The sequence below is a fragment of the Culicoides brevitarsis genome, chromosome 1 (genome assembly GCF_036172545.1).
Source record: "Culicoides brevitarsis isolate CSIRO-B50_1 chromosome 1, AGI_CSIRO_Cbre_v1, whole genome shotgun sequence".
NCBI classification, from domain to species: Eukaryota; Metazoa; Arthropoda; class Insecta; order Diptera; family Ceratopogonidae; genus Culicoides; species Culicoides brevitarsis.
This window is the reverse complement of record NC_087085.1, coordinates 22,287,518-22,298,399: the sequence shown is the minus strand read 5'-3', so window position 1 is coordinate 22,298,399 and position 10,882 is coordinate 22,287,518. Positions and strand designations below refer to the sequence as shown.

Genomic DNA, 10,882 nt, shown 5'->3' with positions numbered 1-10,882 from the left:
AATGCATGATGAAATCCACATGATCGATTTGTGCCGGCTATGCACTGGGTTTAACACACATTTCCAACTGTGCAGTGGGAAAAGTGCTAAGAATGAGACAAAGAGATAAGTTGAAACGGCCTCGCTGAACAAAACAACAAATTTTCAGGACGACGAGAATTTCGGTCAAAAAATCCTTCTGATTTAGCAGAGCAGCTGGTTTTCAGTGTAAGGAGACGATAATACAGCAAATAACTCGGAACAAAAGGTTCTAAATGTCTCCTGAAGATTAACTTGCCAAGTCATTACGTAGATTGAGAGAAAGAAAAAAAAACAGTGATGTGGTCATTTTTTTCAAGAGATTCCAGCAAAGATTTCCCCTACGAGTTGGGAGAGCCTATCGATGGATTTGAGTCCAAGTCCATATTTTCATTGCACAAGGCCAAACGAAAAGGCTCGAACGAAGAAGTGTCGGTGTTCGTTTATGACATCAAAGCTGGGAGTGATACGAAGCTGGAAATCGCAAGGGCACTCCTAAAACGCCTAAAAACTCTGAGACATCCTTCGATTTTACAATACCTAGATAGCTTGGAAACAGATAAAGTCTTGTATATCGCCACAGAACAAGTGGAACCACTCTCGTTACACATTGGAAAATTGGGAGAGGGCCAGCAAAAGGATCTTTATTTGGCTTATGGAGTATTTCAAATTACGGTAACCTTTTTTGCAAATCACCAAAAATTTAAAATGTACTTAATATTAATTTGCTTTTTAGAGGGCACTGTCTTTTTTAAATAATGATGGCAATCTCAAACACAACAACGTATCAGTTTGGTCAATTTTTGTGAATAACTCATCCGACTGGAAGCTTGGTGGATTAGAATATGCAACACCTACTGACATGACCCCTCCACCAATCAAAATTATTCCAGCTCTAGAAATCTATGATCCACCAGAAAAAAATGAGCCAAACAGATTGAAGCAAATGACAAAGTGGTTTGTATTTTCTTATCTAATATTTCTTAGAACAAATATAATTGAGATTGTTTTTAGTTCTACTGACATGTGGGGACTTGGTTGTCTTGTGTGGGAGGCATTTAATGGGCCATTAAGAGTTCGTTCAAATTTGAAAGACTTAGAAAATGTAAGATTTTTATATAGTGTAGTTTATAAAATTGTTCATAACTATTTTTTATGTATAGATTCCAAAAGCGTTATCAACATTATACATGGAATTAGTGAGTGCATCACCACAGACAAGACCTAATCCCGCTGATATAATAACGCGATGTAGAAAACCTGGTGGATTTTTCAAAAACGATTTAGTAGACTCACTCTTGTTCCTAGAGGAAATACAAATTAAGGACAAAGCAGAAAAAACTAGATTCTTCAGTAATCTTACAGCCCAATTAGATAACTTTCCAGATAACGTATGCAAGTAAGTACATGTACATGTTTTGGATTAACAACTTTTTAAATAACAAAATTTTCATAGAAACAAAATACTTCCTCAATTAATAACGGCTTATGAATACGGTGATGCTGGTTCGGCAGTCTTGGCACCGTTATTCAAGCTTGGACGCTTGCTAGATGAACAGGAATACCAAAAAAAGATTGTGCCATGTGTAGTAAAGCTGTTTGCATCGAGTGATCGAGTTACGCGTTCGCGCTTGTTGCAACAACTGGAGCTATTTATTGCTCATTTGCAGCCCAATGTCGTTAATGATCAGATATTTCCGCAAATTGCACATGGATTCCTGGATACGAATCCAACGATACGGGAACAAACTATCAAATCAATCATACATTTGGCACCAAAACTAAACTACAACAATTTAAATGTGGAAGTTTTGCGTCATTTTGCTCGTCTACAGTCGCGCGATGATCAAGGCGGCATTAGGACAAATACAACAGTGTGCTTGGGTAAAATTGCGCCTCATTTGCATCCACAGGTCAGACAACGGGTTTTAATTTCGGCATTTATTCGTGCAATGCGTGACCCCTTTCCACCGGCACGAGTGGCTGGTTGCTTGGCATTGGCCGCTACACAGCAATATTTTTTGCTTGTGGAAGTGGCAAATCGAATACTACCAGCGTTGTGTCCTTTAACGGCAGATCCCGAAAAGTCTGTGCGTGATCCGGCATTCAAAACTATCAGGGGATTCGTAGGAAAACTCGAAAAGGTTTCCGAGGATCCAAGTTTGAGGGAGAGTATGGAAGTAGATGTCAATACGGCTACACCATCATTGACGAATTCGGCCGCGACGTGGGCTGGATGGGCCGTAACAGCTGTAACGGCCAAATTTTACCGAAGTCAAAGTGATACTGCTCGACCAAGGCCACCAATGTCGGGCCGGACACTTTCGAAACCGGCTTCCTTGGAACAGCCTTCAAGTTCATCAATTTCCACGACTACGTCATCAGTTACCAGCATGACATCGCTGGAACACGAAAGTAATGAGACATCTGCGTCGGCTAGCGATTACGGTGCCGAAAACTGGGATCACGAAAATTGGGGCGACATGGATACATCGCAAGATCCAAGTAGTCCGATGGCAGGAAATTCATCACAAATAAGCCAACTCAATTTAATCAATAACGACGTCAGAGACGGATGGGATAACGAAGACTGGGGTAGTTTGGAAGAAGAACCTGTAAGTATTAGAGTCTCTTTTGAATTTGTTCGTTTATTTTAGTCTAAAATATCGTCTCAAAGTCTGTTTCCTCAAACTCTTTGCAGAATGAGGAGGAAGAAGAAGAACGTGAAATGCAGAAAACGCAAACAAATAGTCCGGCTATAAGACCTACTAGCATATCTACTAGTAATTCAAACAATAATCAAGTTCATCACAACAATTCACACTACATGAATAATGACTCGAATGTGCAACATAATGACACTCCAACCTTAAACAGCACAAATTCGCCCAACAATACGTCATGGAACCAGTTTGACGCGTGGGGTGACGGGGAATTCGAACCGATAGACGATACGCAACAAAAAACGAATCCGAAATTAGAGGAAGCGAAGCGAAAACGAGAGGAGAAAAAACTACAGCGACAACAAGAATTTGAACAGAGACGTGCCTCTAGATCGAATCCATTAAAACTAGGAGCTAAGAAAATGGGACCGCTTTAATTTAGTTTCATCTGCGATTATTATTTTTTTTTTAATCCATTAAATCATTAACAAGAAGAATTTAATTGACTTGAAAGAAAAGGAAAGAAGGAAAAGTCTTTATAAAGTTTTATTTTAATATGTATATGTGAGATAAAAGCAAAGCTTTACTATCGAAAAATTAGATAAAATTTTCTTGATAAAAATATATAATGTTTAAGCAGACTTATTACAATTATTACAAAATATTACATGATGATGATTGAAGGAAATGTGTCGTTGAACACTCTTCATGATGATTTTAAATAAATTTTTCCTTATTACTGTACTAAGAATTGACTTTTATTTTATGGTTTCCTTACCTTTGATAAACTTTTAGAATTAAAACTATTGAAATTCGACAACCATTTATTTTATTTTTTACATTATAAAAAGAAAAGTTTTTAGAAAGGATAAGTAACGATATTTTTTCTGTTAATACAAATTTAAAAATTAAAATCGATTAAATTTAACATAAATTTTTTTAGATATACAATATAGATAAATAATTATTTATTACAACAAAAAAGGCACAAAATCGATGTGAGAAACATGAGCATTGAAAATGTGTAATAAATTTAAATCGACAATTTTTACACAAAGCATGAGTATCACAGCGCCTCATATAACTTTTCTCGACAATTTGTTCGTTTATTTTTTTTTTTCTTTGGCAGGATTCGTTTCGTTCATTTCTTCTGACTAGTTTTGATTATTTTCATCATCATTATCATCATCTATGTTGACGTTTCCTTCAAATCACCTGCCTTTGTCTTCTTAACAAGTGCATAGATTGAAGCTGCTTTGTAATTGATCGGTCCATAATTAGCATCCGTGTCATTCAAATCGGCATAAACAAGGTCATCGGCTAAATCAGATAGTGGCTGGAAATATAATTTTCTATAAGTATTATCTAATTCATGGTAATTAGGTAATTTCAATAAAAAAACCGAATTAAAACAATGTAAAATATTTTCTTTAGTATTTATTATTTTTCAAGTCATTAGTGTCCCTTTTCATGGACAATTGTTAAAATTACAGTTATAATTTTGTTCTTAAGAAATACAAAACAGTTAATAGTTATTAAAAATTGGATTAGTAATTGGTATTATTTAATAAATATGTAATTCATTAATTATATATTTTTCTATAATTACATAACTAAAATCTAAAATTTATTTGTTTAACTTTTTTTTATCATTATTACGATGATAAAACTTATTTTTCTACAGAATTCAATGTTAAAGTTTCTAGAAATGCATGATTGATATGATAAAAAGCCAAAGGATATGTAAATAGAAAAGCAATGAATGAAATTTTAACCATGTTATAAATTCATTAGTTTAAAATTATAATTTCTTCACTCACAACCAATATTTTGCCTCTTAATTTAAAATAAAATCTACAAAAAAAAAGTTCAAAAAAGTACATACCAAAGTTTTATTTTTTGTTTTGTAAAAAAATTTTGAAAATAACATTTTCTTAGAAAAACATTTTTGGTGATTTGAATTTTTGTACAATTAAAATATGTATGTATCGCTGCCTTTCGTAAAATCGTCGTTTACAATTCCGGTCTAGAAAATAGGAAAACAAGGATGTTGTGGTTAATGACAATTCCGAAGATTTTTTGAATTCAAAGAATTGTTGAATTCGTTTTTCCTATAGATTTGTTTTTATTTTCTAAATTCACACAACAGACAAACATAATGGACAAAGTCAATGGTGTTTAATTTAATTTTCTTTTGTAGATTTAATTTTAACTAAGCATTGCAAGTAGATATAGCTTTTGTCAGTAAAGATGCAAAAATAAAAAAAAAACAAACCCAATATTAAGTTTTGTTAAAAAAGTTCTATGAATAGTTTGCTTTATCTTTAAATAATGGTTGTCACTAAAAAGTATTAATTGAAGAGTTTATTTTTCACATCTGGGATGAGAGATTCTTAAATTGAAACGACTTAATTGATCGCAATTCCTTGTAGACTTGTCTGTTATTGAATATTATCGATTTAAAGTGTTTAATTCCTATCAGTTCGGTTTTAAATATATCATGTTGAATATACGTTTAAAAGTAATCGAATTTAATTTATGAATGTTTGTGTGTATTTGATATTGATATTATTTATATTCACAGTTTTAATTTACTTTTCCTCTTTTTAAGTGTAACATTCACAAAATTTATGTTCTTTTTTGCACAAGTAGAAATGCTATTTTACAAAGTAACTTTATTTAATTTAGTCCTAAATCACTGGTTTCTGCGTTTTTTGGTTTCCATCTGCTTCGAAACACTAACTTTTTCATACAGTGCTGTTTGGTTTGTTTTTGGCATAGTACTATGCTAATATGCTAACAATGTGTACTTTTTTATGTGTATAATACAAGGTGAGAAATTAAAGTTGAATATTTTTTCTCAGCTTATCAAATATTTAAAGTGATTTACTTTTTTTCTATTTTATTTTATGAAACACTTAAGAAAATTTATATATTTTTTTGGATCGGGAATGTAAAATGGACGTTCTTATATTTCAGCTAAAACTTAAAGAAGTATGTTAATTTATTTTTGTTTAATTATTTTTGCATGAAAATACTTTGTAAAACTCTAAAAGTTAAGTTTTTTCATTCATCATCATCGTGTCTTTAGTTTCATTTGTAATAATCGAAGAGAAATTTGTACAATTTGATAAATTCGCTAATTATGCTGACATCACAAGTTAGTTTTTATTAATCAATAAATCTAATTGCAAGCTTGTAACACAAATAATCTTTTCTTTTACAATGTACTTTTTCAAAATACGAGGTAGAAACGATCAAATATCAATTATTAATGGCTAACTAAATTATAAATTGTTTTGTCTGTTACTACTTAATATACAACTGGGTGTCTGGTAGTACTCTTTTTTTTATCATCATTATGAAATCCAATCAGTGAATAAACTTCAGACTGTAATGGGGACCTGAATAATTTATGTGTTTCATTTTATATTATCCTTTTATCATCGTTTTCTAAAATGTACTACCTAACATCCGTATACTTGCGCAAGTTAAAGGAACAAAGTTTTGTGTTTTAAAAAGTTTTTAATTGTGTCAGCGGTGCTTTAACATAATTATCAAGCATGAATGAAAGAAAGAGCTAACATTTGGTAATAATAACCGTTTTTAATAATAACAACTTTTTGTTATCATAGTTTATAAAATAAACTATCAAGTTGATCAAAGGAATCAATTTACTAAAACGACTAAATATTAACTTCTGGAAATTGTATTGTAGCGTATTGTGTTCTGCTAGGCTTTGGAATACAGTTAACTTTATTATTTACATTGAGACATTCATTTGTCTTGCTTGTGTCTAAAAGATCAGCGTACACTAGCCGTTTGGATTTGAGAGTTGAGTCTTCTTTGTTTGTATCCAAGCTATTTGGATCTATTATATGCTTCTTTAAGCTTGTGCCACAGATTCTGGGCAATTTTCCACGATCGTTACTACTATTACTACCGGTCGACGATGATTTCGTATCATCCGCACTGCTAATACTGTTATTTTTCTCTGTGTACCGCTGGTTATTAGAGCTAATATTAAACGAGTCACTGGTATATGATATACACCCGCTATCTAACACACTATTATTTGGCATGGACTTGTTCAAATGTTGACTTATCGGTTGAATGGGTTTAAAGGCTGAACTCTCATCGTACGGTTTAAATATTAGCGGACCTTCGCCGATTCCCTCAAACTTGTCATTATTGCTGTTGTCAAAATTAATTGCAGACGATGCTGGTGATATGTTTGTTTCTTCCTTGCTTCCGTACCGTTGAAGTTTATTGCTTTGTTGTTGTCGTTTTTTCACCAAGCCAGCTACCGTTTGCGACGGTTGAAAATGAAAGCTATGGTGCTTGCGGAGCGGCAATTTAATGGGACGTCTCAAGGACTTTGACGATTCTTTTCGCTGGACTGCACTACTTGACGGGAATAATTCTTTAGGCAAAAAATTCGAAGGACGCGTATAAAAATTATTATTGTGAGGGAGCTGCAATAATTACACAAAAGCAAAAATTTATATTAATCCAATGTCCTGTAGGACATCAAGACACGAACTTTACAAGGTAATAACCTCTATTGCCATACGTTGGACATTTCCTCTTGTTTTCACCAAAAACAACACGTCTCCTTTTTTTATTTGATTTCATTATTTTTGACTTTATTATTTCAACACCACAACTAAATAAAATATGCAAATGCTCCGTACTTTATTTGCCACTGCGTATATGTTTATATGAATATATTTTTTTTTCTAAACAGCGGGAGAGAACATCCACAGCTACAACATAATAATAAAAAAGTGGGGATGATGATGATAAAAAACCGCCATTAGCAATAAAAGTTAAATTATTATTTTCGACTCTATCTAATTTTGAAGTATATGACAAACGACACAACGTGGCGTTTATCCATTCTATGGAACATTTATCTTTAAACAAGGATTTGTTCATGCTTAGCTAAATAACCATTTTACTTGGATGAAAATATATGATAAATGCCTACTTTAAAAATGTGGGGTACCGAAGTTTAAATAAAAATAATGCTTGTAAGAATTCATGTTATTTAAATTAGCATACAATCTTATGAGTGCTGACGGACGTATTTGAATATTTTTTTGTTTTGTTGGCGAGGTTTATCTTGTAAAGTTCCTTTGTGCGTTGTGTCTAAACAAATGTTACAGAAAAGATCGGGTTGCTTTTAAAAAAATATGAAAAACTAACCTCACTGGCATTAATTTCGTGAAATGGTCCATTGGAATGTAATGAATTTGCGGTACACGAAATATAGGGAAGGTTCATGTAAACCGGAACATTTGAATGAGATCCTGTGCTAGCATTTCGTTTGGATTTGCTGGTGCTTGAATTGACACGCGGTGCCGGTTGCGGCAAATACTCATAAGAGCTATTTGAAATTCCAGAGTCACTGCGATGAATGCTCATCCGTTCTTTATTACTACTAATATACGATAATTGATCTTTGTTGCTGCTTGAGCTATTGTTATTATTGATATTGCTGTTCGTGTTGTTGCCACTTGATGTTGTATCCGAGTCGTGATAGTTGCTGTTATTATTAAATCGAATTAATGCTAAATTGGGGTCTGTTGTGGCATTATTATTAGGCAATGTGGCTTCATGTATCTGTATTGAATCAGTCAAATTTTCGTATAGCGGTTGTTCATAATCAATTAAACTCGAGTTTAATTTGTTTTGGCTGGCACTTATTGTGGTGCTTCCATTGCTATTTAAATTAGGCCCATTATACGAATGATGTCGTTTGCATTTACGCATCGAATAAAATTGCGGAGAGCGTCGAGCCGCCAACGATTTCGTAAGGGTATTAAATTTTTTGTCTGAACACTTGTTCAGACCGCCTTTGACTAAAAAAGGATTCGTACGAGAATTTGTGTTGGCGCCCGAGCTCTGAAGATGCTGTTTGCTGTCGTAAGTTAGTGTATTTGTTATCGGTTGCGACTGATAATTTATATAATTAAATGATTGTATTGGAAATTGAGCATTCGAATTAATGTTATGACCGCTCGTTGATGACATGGATGATTTGTTAGTTGTTTGATACTTTTGACGAGGTGCCACACGCACAACATTAGTACTATTGCTGTTAGTTGCCGTTAAACATGCTGACTGTAATCATATAACAAAATAAAAGTTTAATACTACAAATGTTGTCTTTATGAATTTATCATTGTTACATTTCAATAAAAAGTCATAATTACTAAGTGCGTTTTAAAAATGAATTTTGTGAATAAAGAAGCGTGTCTTTCAAGTATTTTTTAACACAGTTCATGCAACAACAACATTATTTTATAATTGAAAGAACAATACTTAAAAAAGAAATGAGTAAATTATAATTATCATGCAAAGGTATGAAAGGTAGTGCAAAAAACGAGAACATTTGAAAACAAGTGATAGCAATAATAGAGGGTCAGTGTTCGTGTTATTTTTTTTTATAAGAGTTTCTGGAACAGCTTTACCAAAAAAAAAATCATTTAAATTGAAATTTCTTTTTGTGGATACTTTCATGTGACTACTTTTGAAACTTTTGACTAATGCGACTAAATTTAATTAAGTGACTTTTTCTCACCTTTCTCTCCGATTATAACGAAAACATTCAGAAGGAAAATAAAATGTAAAAATGATAAATATTTTTTTCTGTACTTTTTTTTATTCGAAAAACCTAAAAAATGAACTGCAATAAGATATGCGTTATCAAAAACAAGATAAAATCAACAGGATAAAATAATTAAATCACGTAATCTAAATTCAATTTTAAAAAAAATTTTTAATGGTTTTTTTTAAATTTTGGTTGAAAAAATTTATAAATAATGTATACAACAAAAATGACTAAAAAACGTTCGAAAATACGTAGCATGAAAAAATTAAAGATTGTTTCCATCCCCGTCTTATCAAAATCCTGATACTGCAAAAAGTCAAATAATTAAATTTAGTCGCCTTAAGAATATTCTTATCAAAGTGTCACAAAAGTTCGTGCAAAAGCTATTATATTTAATGACCGTCAATTAGAAATTAATTGTCAATAAAGAAAAGTGAACATTTTCACTGCATTGACATTAACTTACACTCCATTAGGCAAATCGAAGTTTTTTTTTGAGAAAAAATAAAGACAACTTCAGCAGTCACTCAATAAAATGTGTTGTCGTTTTGTTCTCGTATATCTAAGTAGTATTATTTTCTTCGAGGAATTGTATTAAATTTCAGCACATATTCCGTCTTCTGACACCGACACAAGTTTATGATTATTATATATTATTTATGTATATGAACTCGACGAAAACAAAAGGAAACTCTGTTCCGCTTTTGTGAAAGACTATATTTGTACAACAGCTGTAACGTGAACTTTGTGAATGGTGCACTTGTAAAGATTCTTTCCAATATGATCGAATAACCAACTGATGAAACATATTAGGTACTACCGTATATTTTTAATAAGAACTAAAGCCTCTTTATAGCTTTTTCAATCATGTTAAAAATTCTTCCGTCTTGAAAAATTCTTGATTCGAAAGGAAGGGAACAAAAAACAAATTATTGTTGAAATTGATAGTTCACACTTTGAATGTAACAATTTATTTCAGAGCTTTCATAAAAGTAAAGTAGACGCAAAGTGTGATAAGTTCCAATAGTTTTTGTTGACGATATCTGCTTGTCACCAAAAGAACAGCGCTTAATAAAGCAAATTACATCAAGAGATTTAGTGTAAAACATAAAAGGATTACATTCAAGTTGTTTCAAAAATCTTCAGATATGTCTGTAGTACGATAAAGTTATTTTTCGGGAAACGCGTTTACGACTACTTCACAGCATTTTGCTAATTTTACAAAAGTGGAAAGGAAATGTAGGTACATAACTTTCTATTTAGAAATTCAGACATTCTTGTGTGAGTTGTTAAACTTTTCAGTTGAAAAGAAGGAATTAATTTTCTTGGAGTCAGTAATTGTATTAAAAGAGTCAAGTGAGAATTCATACATACAAAAGTGTGTGTACCTACTCGTTTTGACACACTTTTAAAACAAACATTATTTTTGTGGTTGAATCTGTATAAACTTGAGTAAAGGATAGGTTCTTTTTGGCTTTATCGTTGTGCCTATAAGAATTTTTAGTAGAAATATCGTCTCCCTTTTGTCTAATTTACTCCATACATACATTTTTTATTAGGGAGCCTCAAAAAAATTGTTTTTTTA

At 32.1% G+C, this 10,882-nt stretch overlaps 2 protein-coding genes across 4 annotated transcripts in view; one reads left to right on the top strand and one right to left on the bottom strand.

Moving 5' to 3' along the window:
- Positions 1 to 122: 122 nt before the first annotated feature.
- LOC134828828 (N-terminal kinase-like protein) lies at positions 123 to 3,415 on the top strand. 2 transcript variants are annotated; one of them, XM_063841824.1, is made up of 6 exons: positions 123 to 693; positions 755 to 975; positions 1,033 to 1,123; positions 1,182 to 1,417; positions 1,475 to 2,633; positions 2,720 to 3,415. In XM_063841824.1, the coding sequence occupies exons 1-6, from the start codon at positions 319 to 321 to the stop codon at positions 3,116 to 3,118; spliced, it is 2,481 nt and encodes an 826-aa protein (XP_063697894.1). In that variant the 5' UTR covers positions 123 to 318; the 3' UTR covers positions 3,119 to 3,415. The 2 variants fall into 2 exon arrangements, with proteins under 2 accessions (XP_063697894.1, XP_063697887.1); XM_063841817.1 differs by having other exon boundaries at positions 2,696 to 3,415.
- A 175-nt stretch (positions 3,416 to 3,590) lies between these two features.
- Positions 3,591 to 10,882, bottom strand: part of LOC134833634 (hemicentin-1) — a 57,312-nt gene continuing 50,020 nt past the window's right edge. The window contains exons 14-15 of one of the 2 annotated variants that reach the window (XR_010162128.1): positions 4,567 to 4,707; positions 3,879 to 4,017 (exon numbers count right to left, since the gene is read on the bottom strand). Coding sequence is in view for 1 of the 2 variants with exons in the window: in XM_063848025.1 (XP_063704095.1) it covers positions 3,871 to 4,017 (147 nt within the window). In the remaining variant the exon portion in view is untranslated. Of the gene's footprint in view, positions 4,018 to 4,566; positions 4,708 to 10,882 lie in introns of both variants that reach the window. The other variant, XM_063848025.1, reaches the window with a different exon arrangement.

Excerpts from the sequence above, each read along its gene's own strand:
- LOC134828828 (XM_063841817.1), top strand. The coding sequence starts at position 319 with ATGTGGTCATTTTTTTCAAGAGATTCCAGCAAAGATTTCCCCTACGAG. Across the intron at positions 976-1,032 it reads TTGAAGCAAATGACAAAGTG|TTCTACTGACATGTGGGGAC; the intron begins GTTTGTATTTTC and ends GATTGTTTTTAG. Across the intron at positions 1,124-1,181 it reads ATTTGAAAGACTTAGAAAAT|ATTCCAAAAGCGTTATCAAC; the intron begins GTAAGATTTTTA and ends TTTTATGTATAG.